We start from the raw sequence: 19,800 nt of genomic DNA, 5'->3' as shown, positions 1-19,800 counted from the left end.
CCCTCCCTCTGCGCGTGCGGGAGATACAGTCAGAGATGGACTATTTTCCGAACAGTTCTCAGTATTTACTGAATTAATTTAAGCAAAAGATAGTAAGAGTGAGATGAGCTGGATGGAGTTCTTATAAATACCTTTATATTTTGGGGTGCTCACTTGCGTACTCACCCCTGAAAAATAACCTGTCTGTTTACTGGCTGTGTTTGCTCTGGCTTTACTGCGCCAGCGTTAATTTTGTATCTAGCTCATGGCCCTCAATATCCAGGGGGGATCTTGAGTTTGGACAAGTGACTCCCATCTCTATTTCTTTATTTTTTTAACAAGGGTCTGGATCACTGAGTGCCCAGCGGTCACTGTAGCCGTCTTCTCCCACAGGTGAGGTCTGGAGGGAAAAGCAGGGAGGAAGGTGCTCAATGTCTTCCTTAAAATGCTCCCCTCAACCCCATGGCAGGCACTGGGCGAGCAGCCGGCAGAGCTGAGGCCGGCAGAGCTGCCCCCACCAAGCCAGAGAATTGCAGAAGAATCCTGGAAGCTGGTGACTTGTGTTTCTTTAGCTAGGTGGAGGAGGTTGAGCAGAGTTCTCCACCCGCTTTCTAGAAGCACTTGGCCACCTGAGGCTTTGTGTTCATCCTTTCACACCAGCGTTGAGGGTCTTAGCGGGACCTTGAATCGTCGAAGGTAGCGGCACAGCTGGGGCAGGGCTAGCAGCAAAACAGCTCTCGTGGTCTGCGCCGTGGTCACCTCTAAACTGCAAGCAAGGTGCTTCTGGCTCCCACCGACTGGATGAAAAACAAAGCAACACCTTCCTCTAGCCTTGGAATTTTCTTACAGGTTTTTGAAGTCTTGTGCTAACTGGGAGTTGGAGGAGCGGTACTGCTAGAGAGGAGCAGGTGAGGTTTTGTCAGTGCCACGATGCTGTCCAGAGTGGCTGTCCTTCCTCCCGTCCTTCCTCCCCCGCAGCTTCCCCCGTGGCCCTGTACAAATCTTTGTCTCCCTTTTTTCCAGGCTGTAAAAAGAGGATAAGAACACATCCCTCTCTCCCAGAGGCGCGCGCTTGCTGGCTTCCTTCAGGATGGTTAGGTGCTTGGCCACTGCAGAAAAACATCCCTGTTTTCACTGGGGGAACTCTGGTTTTGCCCCCAGTGAAGATGCTTTCGTCCCCGTGGAGTTGTTTCTCTTTGCCAAACGCCAAGGTTTAGCAAAGACCTTGGAGAAGGGAATGGGCGATGTGGCACTGGACCGTGCAAATTCACCATTTCTCCACCTTTAAAGTGCAATTCCATCCCTCTGCTTTGAACCTAAAATTAGCTTTTGTCTTCAGAAGACCTCAAGGTTCACAAACATCCTCTGCTTTGTTCCAGTTTTGTGCTATTTATTTTTTTTAAGGCTCTCGAGAATCACACACTTGGTGCATGTGCAGGAGGGAAGCATGATTTGCACGCTGACAGATACTGTTTTTTCCCCTCCTTTTCTTTGGGAGGAAAGGCATTTAAAAGAAATCTGTTTCCCTAGGCTCAAGCTGCTGCTACCTTGCCAGCATCTGCATCTACACCTTTCTCCTAGCGGGCCACATCTCTGCCGGTGCTGGGTTTGGATGCTGCTGCCCGGTGGGGCTCTGCCCAGCCCATCAGCGCATGGATGCATCATGCTTTGCATTTCTTCCACCAACATGGGGAGGATCCTGTTTTTTTACTATAAAATGACCAGTAGTTGGGAAGAACCTTGAGATCTCAAGATCCAAACAATCATGTGAAGAGAAGTGAGCATTTTACTCCAAATCTCCAATATTACTGATATTCCTTGTGCCCCAGGTTACGGTTACCTGGGTCTCATGGCATGGGCACCACAGGGAAGCCAGAAAATGGGTTTTGGAGTGCAGGGGCCGTCTCTTCTTCTTGGGTGCCAAAATGGTGCAGTTACAGCAATCGTCTACAGCTAAAATAGATGGGTTTAATTCTCTTGGAGTTAAATTGAACAGCTGGAAGCAGGGAGAGACACCACTCTATGGCTGAGGGAGGTTCCGCAGGCATGGGAGTTCTGCAGGCACAGTTAGGGAGGAGGACACGTAGGATGGTTTTTACAAGGGGCTGGAGCGAGATCTGTATGGATAATGGAGGACAGTGGCAGAAATCACAGCCACCTTGGAAGGACAGTCATCTCTAGAAGTGTCACGCTGACTTATTGCATTGGTTGTTCGCAAGACTTTCTTCCAGGCATATCACGCTTCAAAGCAAAGTGACCTTCTCGAAGGTCCCTTAGTAGCTCAGGGGCATGAGAACCATCCGTTTGAATGTTTTTAAAGCCATTTTTCCAGGATAAAGACTAACCTGTGCTTTACTGCCGGGGAAGCCTGGGCACACGGTGGTTTGGTGATGTGTCGCTGAGGGAGAGCCCATTTTGGACGCCTTCTCCAAATTTATTGCCTTTCTGTGAGATACCATGTGAAGCGGGAGCAAACCAGACCGTCTCGGGGGTTTGCTGGGGCTGACGTGCCGGCGCTGCCCTGAGCTTGTGGAAGGGTTAAGCTGATGGTGACTGTTTCCATGTTTCTTCTCAGGGCGTGACGTACTGCGGCGAAAGCTCGGCCAGCAACCTCACCATGGCCAACGTCCCCTGGCACGAGGAGGTGGTGCGCTTCGTCCAGGAGCTGGCTGACCTCGTCCCCGACTATGAGATCGCGTGTGAGCACGAACACTCAAACTGCCTCCTGATGGCTCACAAGAAGGTGAGACTGCACCAGGGTCGGAGACCAGGCACTGTATCTTCTCCTTGGAAGTGTTGCACAACTGCCTAGTCCCAACACATGTCCTCTCTAGAGTTAGCCGGATGCTTTTTGGGGAAAAAAAAAACAACGTGTGTTACTGAGGTCACTGCAGGTTGCGGTTGGTGGTGATAACTCGCAGCACTGCCGCGGCAGTCCAGGCAAGAAGCTTTTAACGGCTCCAGGAGGCGCTCAGTGCAATATCTCCTGGGCTTTGCATTTTTGAGAAAGACAAGAACAAATCATGGTGAGGCGGCTCAGCTGGTTTTGTCTTGTTTCTGTTTTTTCATGATGGGTCTCAGCGGCTGTCACATGCTGCTCTCAGGAAGGAGTGGGGTAAGTGACTTCAGATTTGTAAATTCGCAACGGCGCGGACTAAGGTGAAATAAATCTCCAGGTCCATATAGAAACATTCATTAGCTGCCCAAAATAGTTAGTATAGGTCTTAACGAGTCCACGATAATTGGTTAGGTATATAACAAATTATGGCAAATGGTGAGGTATGCGTTGTGTTTACGTAACGACAGGTATAGGACAACTTACGGCAAGCGGTACTTCAGGTCATTACTTGGCAACTCTAACCGTTACTTAACTCTAAGAGAAAAGAGAACTGAGGGATAGAGAAAGGAAAAGACAGAGAAAAAGACAGAGATAAAGAGAACGGAGGTCCTGGTTCCAGCGTCTTTTTCAGGGAATCTTCCCAGGCATAATCTTCTTAGTTCTTGGAAAAATCTTCCCAGGTATGGTCTTCTTTCTTGGGAGGAATCTTCGCAGGCACAACCTTCTTCTTTTGTTTCTTCTTTGTTTCCCCTCAGGGGCACTTATTTTCCCCTTTTATGTTTGCTGAATTAGCAGGGTCCACCTCCCTTGCGGAGGACAGCCTCGTGTCAGGTGTCTCCCTTCTCCCAGGTGAGGTGTGGCATGATTTGGGTGGAGAGACGAGTGCCATGGTCATATGTGTTTAGCACGAGCTCTATAATCTTCATTAGCATATGCAGGGTGTGCGCTTTCATATGCATTTCGCAGATAATGAAGCAAAGGTCACTCATGGGACACAATGGCCTTGAGAACTGAGAACTAGCAAGCTCACCACATGAGTGGCAGAACTAGCTTGTTTTCACAAGATGGTTCTCCCACACCTTCAGGTGTCAAAAGTGTGAGCCTTATCAGTTCTTTGAAGGCCAGGCCTGCATTATATTTATTTCCTTGCGAGCGTTCGAGGCGTTCCATTGAAGGCTTGGAGGGCCTCCTGCCCCCCGGCAGAGAATTTACAGTCCGTCTCTTACAGTGGCATATACAGCTCAGGAAGGAAGTTACACCAGAACAGGCCAGGGTTGTGGTATTCCTCTTCTGGATCTTTGAGATACCTACCAAAACTGTAGACCTTCCTTTCAAGCAGAGTTGAAATAATGTATTTTTCTTCCTTTGGAGAAATCATTTTGGCAAGAGACGTTGATAGGTGGATGTTAACAGAGGATGCTTTCCTTTTGACCTGGAGCTGCCTTTCTGCATCTGTCCTGTTTTGCGGGACAAACGGAGCAGCTGGAACAATGACACGCATTCTCCATCCTAGCGATGGGGCAGAGGTGGTGGCGCTGCCTTCTGACACCAGTCCGGCATCCCTCGCTCTGTTGGAGTGCTCCGCAGGCCAAACGTGTCTCGGCAGCCTCCGTGTGTGTAAAACGGTTTGTTTGAAACTTGGGTTCCTTCATAAATACCATCAGCACAATTTGAAATACAATCGGCGTGCCCAAAAGAAATGATGAATTTTGAAGGAAGCGGGATATGAGAAATATCAAGTACAATTTGGCTTTCTGAGCTCCAGAAAAGTTTAATAGAAAGATAATAAAAATGTATAATAATGTGCTAGCGAGGCAACAGGTGGAGCGGCTGCTTATTATGCTAATTGTGATGATTTTGCTCTTTGCATATCCTTGGCTTTTATTTGCTGAAGTCACGAGGGCTCTCGCGGCCCTCGCTTCAACGGGAGCTGGGGCTTCCCGTGCGAGGTGCTTCCCGGTCCCCACAGGGAACAACCGGTTAAAATCGAAAGATCAGAAATGCTTTTAAATCCGCGTTTGACAGTGATTAGAAACTCATCGTCAAAAACTTTTGCGTGGTTGCAAAAGCGTTGCGCCCTTTTGCCATTGGCAGTTTTACAGGAGCAGAGGGAAGCGGGATACCTGGCACTATTTTCATTTAACTCACCTTAAACTTTCCTTTATTTACGGTCTCAATCTCGGCCACTGCCACTGGCAACGGGGCCCGAGCAAATCCTTGAGTGCAAAATATTCTTTTTCCGTTCTAAGGTGAAGGGCTCCGGGAAGGAAAAGAAACAGATTGCCACCTAACTTATTGATGTATAATTTTAGTAACACCGTTAGTAACAAGAATAGATTGATACCGGCCCGGGAGGAATTCAACAGCTGCTTTGCTTTCCAAAGCCATTAGAAGAGGGCGTCTTTTGGAAACAATCTATACTCGGTACTAAAATAGGTAATAAAAAATAAATTTATTTCTATTACATTTAATTCTGAATTTCAGGCTCCGGCGGAGAATAAAATTTGTCAGTGTACATTATTTTGCAGAAAAACCTGTGCTCTGGGAACAATCAAACCGGAGCGAGTAATTGCAAAATCAAAGGTATCTTTAAAAAGTTAAGGAGTTGCAGGCAGGCGGTAATAAAGATCATTAAGAAAAGTGGTTTATTTCATTGTGTTCGGCTAGGTCTGAGTTTTAAGGTGTTCAAAAAGTGCTTAAAATTAATAATTTTAAGCGCCAGCATTGAAATCCCAGCCTGTATGAAAAGTCTGGATACGTCAGAGAAATAACACGTCTTGCTTGTCGCCTCTGCTCCTTGATTTATGGAGAATCGCTGATTGGCACCTGTTCACTTGATGAATAATAGGACATAGGCTCTGAAGCCTCTTCAGGCCAGGGTTTTAAGTAGAAAAAGGGATTTTAGGTAGAGGAAACTGCAGTTTGTACGTGCGGCGTTATTTTATTTTCTTAGGAAATCAAGAGGCGATACAGGGATAGGAACTGCTGCATTTTGGGGTACTTTGGTATCTTGAAAATCTCCCGTTGGGGTTCCAAGTCTCTTCCCACACACACACACCCCTTGTTTTGTTGGGTTTTTTTGTTGTTTTTTTTTTTTCATTCCTGATGACCAGAAGTGGTTCTGGGTGTCTGAGTGTCTGCCATGACAGGTGGGTGTTGGGCAAGGAGATGCGCTTCGCCTCGGAGAGCTTTGGATCAGGCACTCCTCCACTATTCAAGGGCAGCGTCAAAAAGTCTCATAGGCTTAAGCCTTGCAGCAAAATGTTTGTTTTCCAGTTACCCTTCACAGAGCCCTAAAAAATAATGCGGAGAACGCCTGCGCCCCACTCACCATGACCTGAAAAACCACTGGTTACTGGTATTTCTGGTATACTGGCTCCCCAGTTCAAGAAGGACAGGGAACTGCTGGAGAGGGGACAGCAAAGGGCTACCAAGATGCTGAGGGGACTGGAACACCTCTCTTATGGAGAAAGGCTTCCCTCCCTCTTATGGAGGGATTTGGGTCTCTTCAGTCTGGAGAAAAGACGGCTGAGGGGGGACATTATCAACGCTTATAAATACTGAAAGGGTGGGTGTCAGGAGGATGGGGCCAGGCTCTTCCCAGTGGTGCCCAGCAACAGGACAAGAGGTAACGGGCACAAACTTGAGCATAGGAAGTTCCACCTAACCATGAGGAGGAACTTCTTTGCTGTGAGGGTGTCAGAGCCCTGGCACAGGCTGCCCAGAGAGGTGGTGGAGTCTCCGTCTCTGGAGACATTCCAACCCCGCCTGGACGCGTTCCTGTGCCACCTGCTCTGGGTGACCCTGCTCTGGCAGGGGGTTGGACGGGATGATCTCCAGAGGTCCCTTCCCACCCCCACCATTCTGTGATTCTGTGATTTCCACTTTTTCTTGGGTTTGGCTGGTTATTGGCTACTTAAGCCTGGAGGATTAGCGGGCACAGGCAGCCCTCCCTTAGGCTGGAGGAGCTCCCCGTCCCTGTCTCTTCTGCACCCCTCTCCCAGCTTTCCAGTCCCCTCACCTGCTGGTTTCCATCTCTCCTTAGGTGCCCGGTGTGTTTTGGCTCCATCCTCTTTGATTCTTTTAGCAATAGTACAAAATTCTTGAGCAATTATATTTGCTTTGTAGCAAATCCTATAAACACCATGGTGCAGAAAAATCCAATTTATTACAGTGCTTTTGAACTAATTGGCTGAGATATTGAGACAGCAGCAACTTTATAATTCAACAGTTAATTCAAGTAACCTTTTTCAGAGAGAGACCTTAGGCGGCTGCTTTTCCTGGGTTGTAACGATAAATGCAGCCTCAAGACGACCGTAACAAGGGCCTAAGAAGGGGGAAGGTGCGGCAGCTGCCTTGCAGCAAAGCGTTTTTTTTGAATGAAAGGTAGCATCTTGGTAATTTCTAGAATAAAACCCTCTGCCCCGCTTTGTTGAATTTGCTTCACGCATGTATTTACCACCCACTCGGTTGTGTCGGAATGCTTGCCTGCCAATTATCTCCTACTACCTTCATTTAAATATCTACCTCGCTTTCCCAAGTGGGATGTTTTCCGGCCGCGTTCTCCCTCTTGCTTTCCAGTCGTGAGTTTCCCGTTAGTGCAATTTGTATCGCGTGCTGCTGCTTGGTCTGGTCCTAGTGTGAGCATCCCTGCCTCATCCCTGGGATGCCGGGATTGATTTCCGTGTCAATGAGCCATGCATAGCACAGGGAATAGTCCTCAAATCCCGGCCCTTTTTGCTCTCTCTGGAGATCTCAGTTAAGAAGGTGAAATGAATGGCCAGTGAGCTTAGCAAAGTGGCTCTCATTATCCTTTTTTGCCTTAACAAATGGATACGCCTGACTTCCACAAGCCGATGCGAGTCTGTACCCTGGATCTAGATGTTCCCCGCTGGTGTAGCTGCAGTCCTGCGCCCCGGACTTCCCCGGTCTCACCAGTTGGAGTATTTCCCTGGTGGCTGTGGTCTGGGTTAGCGTTGTGTTCTCCGATGCGGCAGGCTGAACCTGGCATCCACAAAATGACCCAAAGCGACTGTTTTGAGGAAGGTCCCTGTAATCATTCCATTTCCCATAGCCAAAATGTGGGGCTGAGCGTACGCAGGTACCACCCAGGCGGGGTCATGGGATGTTGGAACTGAAATGAGTTGGAGGGGGATAGCAGCCCTGGTCAAAAGTGCTCATTGCTCTCCATCAGCCAAGAAATCTTCCCAGCGAAGAGGGAATTGGCCTTTTTCTTCCCTCTGGGTTTTCCAGCATCGCCCGTCTCTGCACCATGGGGGTTTGGGGGGGCTGTGAAGGCTTCATGTGCGTCCTGGCTGCGCTTGCAGAAGGCTTGAGAGGTTGGGTGAAAGGCGCTGAAGTTGTTCCATGCTGAGCGTTTCATCTATATTTAGGGAGGAAAAGGAAGCACTTAACTACCAGCTGCAGATCGACGAACAAGGGTTATATTAGAGAAAAATAGTCCATCACGTTTTATTTCCTTCCTGCCTCGCAAATCCCGTGGAGAGTGTAAGCTGTCCTTGCGGCCCAGCATCCCGCGTCCAGAATTTGGACCACGGTCTCCGCTTGTTCGTCCGTCAAGAGTTACCCCGTACCTGCGACAGCGTTGCAGCGTGACGGGGAAAATAAACTTGGGTTGCTGCTTCGTGTCAGAAGGTCACCAAAAAGGTGCAATGTCCCCATGTCTGCAGCAGACGCGGGGGCCAGGGTCACCCCCAGCTGAGCGTGAGGTGTCTCAGTCGCCAAAGAACAGACCCAGTGCCGTCGTCAGCATGAGATGTTATGTTTCTTGAAGGGTTTTAGTTTTTCTTTTCCATTGTCTCCTTCCAAATAGGAAGGTGGCTCTGCTGTGCTTGATCCGTTAGTTATTAAAAGAAGATCACAGTGGTGCTAAAGTAATCCATCTTTCATCCATCGGAATTAAAACTGTCTGGATGTAGCCCTGGTTTAATTGGCAGACGAGATGTTCTGCTCTGCAGCGGGTAAGGATTGAAAAAAAAACTAAAATAAAATCGGCAATAATGAATCTTTTCTTCAGAACAACTCGCGCAAGACGGGATGTGATGATGAGAAGGTAACGAGCTGCCGAGGAGCGGTGCCGTGGGCCGCACAGCGCTGGTCGCCCAGCAGCACCTGGCACGGGGCAGCCTGGCTTCCGTGCCGCCTTTTTATTTCACTCCTGGAAAACACGAGAGCAGATCCCATTTCCAGGCATTCTAGTTGCCGGCTTTAGAAGGTGTTTCATTTACTTTAACGTGTCTGATTGCTAATGAGCGTTTATTTAAGCACTGAATGTGTAACTGCAGGGCTATTTTTTGTTCCCGTCTAAAATGATGGAAACTTTTGGGACTGTTAACTGGGCAGAGATACTGCCTGCAAAGCTGCCGAGGGGTTTAGAGCTCGGTTATCGCCAGGGCTCGGTGACCCTCTGCAGATTTTTGTTCAGCCCCACGGCCATGGGATGTGGTGAGACTCCGGCTTCTGCGTGCCCCGTGTCCTGTGTCACTGATAATTACCTTGTGTTGCACGCATTTGTAACTTAATAACCAGCTTAATCTTCATTTCTTCCCCCTAAAGCCTGAGGTTACAACTGGTAATTAAAAAGAAAAGTTTATTAGCTTTTTAACAAGCAGTATGATCCTGGTAAGATAAATTAATCTACGATATTTCTTCTTTTCCTGAGTGACTCCAGTTCAGTCGCTTCCACCGTTGAACAAAGGGAGCCTTAAATCATTGTGAGCCTTAATTAGACGAGAAACTGTGTGTAATAATTCAATGAATTATTTGTTTGACTTGGAGCGCTTTATACTGGCAGGTGGCGAAAATAGTCATAGCAATTGCGTAATGTCAGTGCTTTGCACTCCCGTTATAGATGGTCTGTTTTAATAATCTGTGGGAAAGTGTAAAAGCTGTTTTGTTTATTGCAGTGATGGGCTGTCTCCAAATTTAAATCAAGGAGCTCCAGATTGGAGCTATCAAGATCCTTTTTCCAGCTGCCTTTTTGATGTTGGGCTCAGAGAAGCGGCTGATGGTGGAGGCCAGTGGTAGAAAACCAGTAGCTGAAAGCTGCTGTGTTGCAAATCTGGAGTGGTGACTAATTCCCAAATAACACATTTGCCGTGGCATTACCCTCAGCTCAGCCATCTCCTGTTGTGGGCACCAGCGGTCTTAAACGTTTCGAAGCCAAGTGCCCGTGGGAAGAGGTGATTTTATTTTTCGGAAGGGGGATGGTAAAGGTACGGACTCACAAGTCAGAGCGGGATAAACTTACCCATGTAGCTTCTCGCGGGGCATCGGCTGCCGTGATATTTGAACTCCTGCTGCCTGGGGGAGCCCAGCCGCACCGTCGCGGCAGCTCGTGGCCCGTGTAGAAAATCCAGCGGCGTACGTTACCCCCCGACTACGTGGATGCGCTTCACAGAGCGGTTCTCTGCAGGCTTTGGGCTCTTCCTTCAGGGCCGATACGCTGCAACAGACCTGGGGTCTCTAAAGCGTCCCCCAGTCTCTTTGGTGACAATGGAAATGTAAGAGGAAATAAACGGGATGATGGGTGTTGGGCTCCTGCCCAGCCGCGTGGCCAGGGTAAAAAGTAGCTGGGAAGGATTGATTTTTGTATTCTGAGACATTTGAATGAAACTTGCGGTCTTTCGATGCTGCTGAATTGTTCCAGCTGCTGCCGGGGGTGCTAAGGAGAAGAGCGGATTGTGCCGTGGATTCTTTTTTCTCAAAATACTCTTAATACAAGCCATGTGGGGACGAGTGTCTTCAGTCACCCCATGAGCTCACTCGGCCTGGGATGCACCGGCTGCACGGCTGGCAGGAGGCTGCAGGGTGCTTGAAAGCAAGTTTTTGATTCTCGGGACCGTAGATATGTAAGCGTGGAATGAAAAATAAATACATCTGCCTGAGAACAATGCTTTTCCTTCATAGCAAAAGAATATATTTAAGCTCGGCAAAGAAAGTATCTCAAGGAAAGCCACTGGAAAACATATTGAGGATATCCTGCCTGCTTCTCCAAAGATAATTCAAAGATAGGTTTTCTCAGGAAAGAATATAAATGCAGTGTCGTAGTGGGGGTTTTGTAAATTCCTCGGTGCGTTTAACTGCTCAGGCAGTGCAGGGACTGTCATGTTTGCAGGCTCCGATTGCATTGCTTCCCTTAAAAAAAAAAAAAAAAAAAAAAAAAAAAAAAAAAACAAAACTTTGTACGTGAAATGATTTCGTTATTTTTATTTTTTTTATATTTTTTTGGAAAGCAGAGCCTGCAACACCGAATGCGTCTTGCAGCCCTGGTCACTAAAGGCGCGGGCAGCAGCGTGGGGGTGGGTTGGGGTGGGCTTGAGGGTGGTTTGGGGGTGATTTGGGGGTGGGGTGGGGGTGGGGGTGGCAGCCAGGACGGGGCTGTGCAGATGGTGCTGGATCTGGTGGCTCCGCTGGGAGAGGAGCCGGGCATGGGGGCGCCCGGCAGCACAGAGCCCCTGCGCGAGCTCCCAGCTGGTGTCGCTTGGCTGGGATTGTAACGCTCCGGCAGGGAGAAAACTTGGTAATTTCTGAATGTCAAAGAGCAGAGGTGGCACTTGGGTTTAATTTGTTTTTCGGGATGGGAAGCATCGGACTTGCTGGCCTTGTAAAAGCTGAGTTGCTGAGACTTGCTTTTGCAAAATGTTCTTTTAATGTCGCACCCTGTGTGCAAACCAAAATAAGTGTCGACTGAAACATTTGGCAAAACGGGGTTTTAAAAAGCTGGAAATCGTGACTAGAAGCGCCATCAGAGGAGCAGCGGGCTCTCCCTGCCCTCCTGTTCCACGCATGCCAGCTTCTGTGCCTCCCCGCCACTGAAGCACGCGCTGGTTTCCCTGTTACCCCTGATTGATTTATTTGTGTGTGTGTGTGTGGGCTTTAAAACTCTGCATAAAACTGCTGTATTTAACTGTTAGACCCTGACCATCTGCCGGGGCAAGAATCCATTTGTTGGACTCCTAAATCTTCCCAACCTCAAGCACTAAAAGAGCAGCTGCTGCAGGACCCGAAGCTCCGCTTTCTTCTCCCTGGGCGCCGTGGGACGGCGTGGGGCAGCACGGCCCAGCGGAGGGAGCATTCCCGGGGGTGCTCTCCCCATCGGGGACGGACTCTGTCCTTCCAGCCTGGGGTTTGCTCTGCAAGGAGGAAGCGCGGCAGGCTTTGCGGCATCGCTCTTCTTTATTCTCTTATGCTGCCCACACTATTGAGTCCTTTCCTGAAGATACATTAATTTAAATTTTTTTTTGGAGAGACAGAGCAGAGTGAATGGGTGAAGAGGAGCCTCCTCATTTCAGTGTGTTTTTATGTGAAGAAAATATAACATTACCCTTGTTAGAACAAACTTAATTGATTTTTGGCTGACTTCCATGTTTCGGTGGTAGCGTTTCATGTGTCGCCATCTCTGCCTCTCTTCTGTATTTCATCCCTTCAGATATAAACCCAGTGTTTATTTCTCAGCAATTATGCATGTCTGGAGGAATGTAGTAAATCGTACTACTATATTGTCCTCAAGATATGCATATGTTTTTACCCCCCCCCCAAAAAATCGCTTATGCAAATAGGTTGAGAGGAAAAGAAATACGTAGTGTTGTGGCTCTTCTCCTTCATGAATGTTGATGGGTTTCTGTAGCAAGAAGCTTCTCTCTGCAGTCGGAGCAGCTGTAAACTTATTGCAAGGGATAATTTAAAGAAATTTCCTGTTCGTAGCCGCTCCTGTGAGTGATAAGAGAAAAGAAGGGTGTTAGCCACGCTCTGTTGATGCTCCCATCGTTTTAGCCCTGGCTCCTGATTGTCTTTGCTGTACGTGTATTAATTTTGTTATAGAGTGTTTGAGGGACTGCCCGTGTCCATGGGCACAACCCCCCACAGGCAGCTCCATCCTTGTACCCCATTGCCCCGGGGCTCCCCTGGACCCCGACCACTCCAGCCGCGCCATTCCTGTCTGGCTCTGTAACCCTTTGACAAATGCCCTTGGTGATGGGGTGGCCCAGTGGCATTCCTTGATGTGCTTTTCTGGGCTTGAAGGCCATTATGAGTTCCCCCTCGTCGTTTCCTTTGCCTCTCGTTTTCATAGAACCATAGAATCATTCAGGTTGGAAAAGACCCTTGGGATCATCGAGTCCAACCATCAACCCCACTCTGCAAAGTTCTCCCCTCCACCATATCCCCCAACACCACGTCTAAACGACTCGTAAACACATTCAGGGATGGTGACTCCACCACCTCCCTGGGCAGCCTGTTCCAGGGTCTGACCACTCTCTCGGTGAAGAATTTTTTCCTAATGTCCAGCCTAAACCTACCCTGTTGCAGCTTGAAGCCATTCCCTCTTGTTCTATCACTAATTACCTGTGAGAAGAGACCAGTCCCAACCTCTCTACAATGTCCTTTCAAGTAGTTGTAGAGAGTGATGAGGTCTCCCCTCAGCCTCCTCTTCCTCAAATTAAACAGTCCCAGCTCCTTCAATCGCTCCTCATAAGATTTATTCTCCAGGCCCTTCACCAGCTTCATTGCCCTCCTCTGCACTCGCTCCAGCACCTCGATATCTCTCTCGCATTGAGGTGCCCAAAACTGGACACAATACTCAAGGTGTGGCCTCACCAGTGCTGAGCACAGGGGGACAGTCACTGCTGGTCACGCTGTTTCTGATACAAGCCAGGATGCCATTGGCTTTCTTGGCCACCTGGGCACACTGCTGGCTCATGTTCAGCCGCTTGTCAATTAGAACCCCCAGGCCCTTTTCTGAAAAAATTTTCCCGGCATTAACATCTGCTCGGGGCAGATCTGCAAAAAACAGGGAAGTTTTACATTGCTGTGCCCCCGTACTGCGTCCGCAGGAGACCATGGGTGGTGGGACCATGGGGACCGTTGCTCGGGGACCCTAGGAGCGGAGCTGTGAGGAGAAGGCGGGGGCTGGCTCCCGGGTCATCTCGTGGTCGAGCAAAGCCCTCGGGAGGAGGATTTTGCCTTTCCAGACAACACAGCCTGGCTTCAGAGCCGGCTGAAGGAGCTTTACTACTTGTTTTTTATGATGCTAGCTTGAAATAAAAACAAACAAGGGAAGGGTTTCAGCTGTTTGTCTTTTGCCGATGTATTTATCACCTTGAAAGACTTAACCAGGTAGTGAAAAATTCAATAAAAAACCTGACCGCATCAGTCTGAAATAACACTGATGTTCAGCGTTGGCTCGCCTGTTATATGGATGCTGTGAAACTATTTGGAGTCTTAAATCTTTTGTTATCTATGGAATAATCACAAAAGTGTTAAAATCTGATCTGTAAATCTTGTGGGCCATTGAGGCTGTTCTCCCCCACCCCATGTTTGTCTGGTTTTCATTCCTCACCAGAAGTAATTGCTTTCCATGACACACTTAAAGGATTGCTCCCATTCCTTCATGTTTTATAGCTGTGCTATTGCAGCACTAAAAATATTTAATATTATTTAATCTGCTTTTGTAATGAATCCCAGACAGCCTTCGTTTGGTTGTTCTGCTGGCAACAGTAGCGTCACCTTCGTCTGCAGCAGACGGCTCCTGGCCTTAATAGCTCCGTTGTGTCCGGAGCTGCATGCTCAGGTGGAGTCAAAATTAAATAGCTTTAAAAATATCACTTTGATCCAGCCAAAGCTCAGGACACACAGCAACGCAAGTGGTTTGTGCGGCCCTGGGTGGGGGGGTTGGCTCGCCTGCTTCCAGCTGCCACCTCGCACACCAAGGAAAGGTCCACCCCCTGTGAGATCTGCTGGGGCTCACGCAGATCCATCACGCTCCGTCACACAGCTGGTGGGGGTCCAGCCATCAGCTTGGTGTGATGGAACCGCAGCTCCAGCAAGGGAGTGGGTTTGTCCCCGGGAAAGCACAGGCTTTATGCTCCGGGGACCGTGCGATGAGGGGAGGAGAGGACAGAGGTCCCTTCCTGCCACTCTCCAAGCCACCTCTCGGCATCCCACCTTGCTCAGGAGCGCATCCCGGCAGCCGGTGGGTCTGGGCACGCTGAGACCTCCCTCACTCCGCTGGGCCCTTCCTCCGGTGGCCTCTGAAAGCTTTGCCGCCTGACTCTGGGCGATGGGGACTTCTTGGGACTGGTGTTGGGAGATCTTCGGTTTTATCCCCTTCTGCCGCTAGCCTCACCGAAGGCCATTAACTCCATGGACAGACAGCTGATGTGGTGAGAAACAGCCATGATACGGAGGGGAAAAACAATAGTTTGCTTCTAAAAAGAGAGAAACCATCTAATTGTGTCCCAGAAGCTCATGTCAGACTCTCATCCCTCTATCAGAGATCACCTCTGCCCTCGGCTGGGCAGTGACAGTGTCATACGGGTGCTCAGGCTGCTGCGGGTGATGACAGCACCAGCACTGGCGCCAGCCCATTCATAGGATGCTGGTTCTTTTACCCACCCATTGCCAGTTCAACTGGGAGCGAGGGCGGCTGCGTTACCATTGACTGGCTCGGTAGAGCAATAGTCTGAGCAGGCCTTCTTCTAGAAATAGCCTAGAAATAGTTCTCAGTATCTCCTGCAGGTAATAGTACGCTGTTTTCGTGCCATTTCCAGCTTTAAGATTCTGGAAAAGCAGATCTCTGCGTTGGTGTTGGGTTGGGGTGGTGGCTGTGGTCCTCGTTTCAGCTGGCCTGGGTGGCACCAGTATCTCCTGGGGCTTTGGTGTTCTTGCTGAGCCACTCTTGACCCCAGGGTCACCGGCTGGTTGCAAGCTCCCCCTTTCCTCCTGAGATTAGAGCAAACCGCTGGTTTTCAAGGAAACGGGCTTTACGGAATTACCCATTCAAGTCAGGTTCAAGTCTCGGAAGCTTTGTGTTCTTTATGGCGCTCGGTTTCTCTTAGTCGGCCTCAAGTCTGTCTAGGGACCCTTTTGACATGTCAGAAGTGCTCCCTACCCATCGTGGGAACAAGCCTGGCAGCTCCTTGTGTGCTAAACACCTCTCCAGTAAAGGCTTTGCTGGAGCCTGTGGGTTGAGGGGCGGGTTTTTTTGCCCTTAATTAGTGTGCGAATTTGCTGATGAGTGTTAGTCAATCAAGCTTGGAGGGGCAGGGAGTCTTACGCACGGTATGATGTTGTCACCCAGCACCTCCCCACGCGTTGGGAGGGAAGTTCAGGTCTCCTGAGCCTGGAGCCTGTTTGGGACCTGCTGCTTTACAGGCAGCGCCTTCCCTCCCCCACTGTCGCTTTACTTGCGGCCACGCACACCGGAGGGGACGTGTCACCTGGGTGGAACGTGGCCTCCGCGGGAGCGTATGAAGAATGAGCCTTGGGCGAGTTTATTTATGGAGAGACTCGTTCCCCGCTGTTATGACTCTGCAGTCTCCCGTCTCCACTCCGTGCAGAGGATGACTCCTGCAAGAATTCGCTGTAATTACGCAGGCAGCAATAGATTAGCACTAGCAGTGTTTGATTGCAAAATTTTGCCCGTGTCAGCAGTTTTGCCGACCAAAAAAGCTTTTAGCTCTTGGGCGGAAAGTCAAGTGCCATTTTAAATGCATAGCCATCAGGTTTCTGAAAAAAACAGGGAGTCAGTCTGTTTTCCCTCTTTTTTTTTCTTTTTTTTTTTTTTTTGGATGAAGTGCATAATAAGCTCTTAGCTCAGATAAATCCTAATTGAGGATTCAGTCAAGGCTGTTGCTAAATTAGCAGAGCAGGTCTGCTAGACAAATGCAGCTTCAGCTTGTCAAAATAAGCAATTCTTAAAATTCTCACCCGGAAAGAGGATTCATGTCACTAAAGCTTTTTATCTTCCCCCATTCCCGAACACAACTCTTTTGCCCCTTTCAAGAATCACCCGAATCCATCCCAGTCACCAAAGCACACGGCTCTGGTGTTGCTCCCGTAGCGTTTTGCCAGGCGGTGGCTGCCCTGGAGCTGGTGTCACACACTCCGGAGAGGAGCTTTGGTTGACCTTGGAAAGGTCCCGTCGTCGAGGGGTACCTGGGCATCGCTCTCAAATGTACATGTTTCCTCCAGGGCTCTTCCAGTTCCCCAAACCAAGGTCTTTCAGGTATATGTGACACCTGGGAAGGCTTTGGGACGCACCGTGGAAGTGTTCCTTCTGGCAAAGTGGGGCTGAACTGGTGGTAGGATCCCGTCCTTTGGAGGGTCCAGCAAACGACCCAACAGTCAAACCCTCACGGAGATTATCTGATGGGAAATGATTAATGCCTTAAGAAGAATGGCCATCCTGTGTCTGTGTGTGTTGCCAAACCTCGGGGGGGAAACGTGGCTCAGAAACAGTAAGATCTGGATAGTTGTCCACCTGATTTTTTTTCTCCTGTTAAAGCAGCTACTCTGCCGTAGTTTCTGGATGGCCTCACCCTGGACCTTAATGTGGCCAGAAAATTAAAAAAGACTGCAGCTGAGTGACCAATTTAACGTGCACCTAACTTGTGACGTACACGTGGTATTTGGTGCTTCCCATTGCTCCCTGCCTTGGTAACACGTGTCTTCTCCCTCCAGTTCAAGGTGGACGGCGAGTGGTGCACCTGGATCAACTACGGCCGCTTCCAGGAGCTGGTGCGAGAGCACGAGAGGAGCGGCGGGGCCAAGACATTCACAGCAGCCGATTACGCAGCCAAAACTCCTCGCTGGGCACTGTTTGGGTCCAGAGAAAGGGGATTCGATCCCTTGGACGTAAGATACCAGCGGAAGAACAAAGCGAGAGACATCTCTGGGTGCTGAGGTCAGGTTGGGGCTCGCCGAACTCTGGGCTGGCTGCTGAGTTTTGGTCTCTGTTTCTATGCTAACGCCAATCAATTCACCTAAATTTTTCTGATGTTTGATATTGAGAAGGAGGGTAAAGCCTTTATTTAACCCTTCCCTCCTGTGTTTAGAGCTTCTTGGATGAAAATGTTTATAACGCTCTCTATCTCAAGATAAATCACAAATGGTGCGTGACAGCGATTTATCCTAAGTGGCAGCGGGAGGCAGGAGGCAGCAGTTGGAGTCTCCGCAGCGGAGAGCGTTGGGAGTTGGATTTCTGTGCCCTGCTGCAAGGAGAGCAGGGCACGTGCTGGCACCCAGCTCGGCAGCAAAACGTTCCGTGTCCATACGGATAAGCGCCAAGGGGACTTCAATGCCACAGGCTAGTTGGATCTCTGCAGGTAGGACTGCGGAAGGATGTGGATCTAAAATCCTGGTGGAAGTATCATTGTACAGACGGTAACAAAGATTTATGTATTTTAAACACTGGTGCCAATTCCTATAAAGACCCCAATCCCGAGAAGCTGAAGCTTGGGAAAAGTAGAAGTAACGGCACCGCTCTTAATGTCGTCTGCGACTTCTGATATCTCTCCAAATGTTTTCCAACTTCATGGGTTTGGCAGTGAATATTTCCCAAGTAGTTTTATCCCACTCCCCCGGCAGCCCTAAACAACACAGATAATTCTTAAAAGCCCCGTGTGTGTCCAGTGTCCTGCTGATGGTGAGGATGATGATGGTGCTGCGGGGAGCCGGCAGCATTAGACAGCAGCTTCCTTCGCTCCACGTGGGCAAGTCGCCAGCGTCGCTGCTGGTTTGGGTGGAGGTGGGAATCTGATGGAAATGAAAACCGGACCTGTTGGAGGTCTCTTGGGTCAAGAAACCAACTCTAGTCTAGAGAGGTGACATCTAGTCCAGTGACACGTCCCCGGGCGTTGCTCTCGGCGACCCTGGGCTGTGCCTGGCACTCTGTTGGTACCGCAGCCTGGCTGGAAAATCGCTTTTCAATGAGAGGGAGGGGGGTTGTTTTCTGTTGGGGAAATCCCCACTTTCACCTGAGGAAAGCCTTTCCCTTTCTGTTTGTGCAACCTCCGCGCCGGCTGCAGTCCCGACGAGTTGCCGGGGCTCGGTGTGCAAACACCCGGCAGACCCCGCTGTCCGGCTCTGCCTGCGGGTGCCGAATGGCTGAACTGGGCTGCGACGCTCCCCCTTCCCGGCCAGCCTCCCCCACCTCTGCCCGGGGCTTCCACCCTTTGGTAGCCCCGAGGCACGTGCCCAGCCAGCCTTTTGGAGTGCGCAGGCAGCGGACAACCGGGCTCCCCCATTGCCTCGTGGTGGCTTGACCTGCTCCAGCCGAAGCCCTTTGGCTGAGGAACCTGACCGAACCAGCTGCAGAAAGAGCTTTCGTTTAGACCCAGAGGTGTCAGCTGGTGGTGGGAAGAGAAACACAGTCATGGCCGAGTGGTTTTGCTCTGCTGAATTCCAGGAGCACAGATCGGAGATGTTCACAACGCTCCCACCTTAACAATGAGGTCCGTAAGCCTGCGATGCCCTGTGGCAGCACTGTGGATAGGACTGTTCCTGAGATTGTGATTCTTTTTTAAAAAAGAACCTCATTTCTTAGACTATGAGAAGTGTTTCTGAAGAAGAAAGAAAATAAAGTAATTTTCTCTGGAGCACCTTTGTTGTCCTTGCTGGATGAGACTTTGTAAGAGGGGATGCTGAAGGGATTTTAAGGAGATCAAAAGCGCAAACGTTGCTGAGTATCTTCTTTTTTCTTGATAGCACTTGGAGTGGAAGGGAGAGCATCTGTGTATCCGTGCACGATGGAGAGGGCTTGGCTGATGGCAGGCTGCTCTGACAGGTCAGTCACCTGGCTCCTCTCCCCAAGGCACTGAACGGGGAGGTTGGAGGTGGTGAGAAGTCACCGTGCTTCCTCAGGCCAATGCCAAGCACATGGCAACAGCAAGCCATGGGGAGGGACGGACAGGACATTTTCAAGCCATCTGTCCATCTTCCTGCCACAGAAACCTGACACGATGACGTTGCTGCCGTGTGTGCATTGCAGCCAGCTGTGGGACTCTCAACCTGAGGTGTCCACGCCGTGTGATTGTGTCTGGCTGGAGGCTGAGCTCGGTGTGCCCATCGTCCCAGCCAGGCTGGTGAGACCCTGTGCCCAGGCCACTATGTGTCATGGCCTGTCATGAAAGCTGCCATCAGGGTGAGCCAGGCCATGGTCATGGTGAGATCTGATCTTCTGG

The 19,800-nt window shown here is 49.8% G+C and overlaps 1 protein-coding gene across 5 annotated transcripts in view; it reads left to right on the top strand.

The window, feature by feature from the left end:
• The window catches only part of LOC141746528 (S-adenosyl-L-methionine-dependent tRNA 4-demethylwyosine synthase TYW1-like), a 119,913-nt gene extending 100,623 nt beyond the window's left edge, over positions 1–19,290 (top strand). For 2 of the 5 annotated variants that reach the window (XM_074595181.1, XM_074595180.1), the window contains exons 15-16: positions 2,555–2,722; positions 17,300–19,290. In XM_074595181.1, coding sequence (XP_074451282.1) covers positions 2,555–2,722; positions 17,300–17,521 — 390 coding nt within the window. In that variant the 3' untranslated portion in view covers positions 17,522–19,290. Of the gene's footprint in view, positions 1–2,554; positions 2,723–9,744; positions 10,955–17,299 lie in introns of those variants that run through there. The other 3 variants (XM_074595183.1, XM_074595182.1, XM_074595184.1) reach the window with 3 other exon arrangements.
• Positions 19,291–19,800: the final 510 nt, after the last annotated feature.

Source organism: Larus michahellis, chromosome 7 (assembly GCF_964199755.1).
Source record: "Larus michahellis chromosome 7, bLarMic1.1, whole genome shotgun sequence".
In the NCBI taxonomy this organism is placed as follows: domain Eukaryota; kingdom Metazoa; phylum Chordata; class Aves; order Charadriiformes; family Laridae; genus Larus; species Larus michahellis.
The sequence above is the reverse complement of the archived record's forward strand: the minus strand, read 5'-3'. Positions and strand labels throughout refer to the sequence as shown.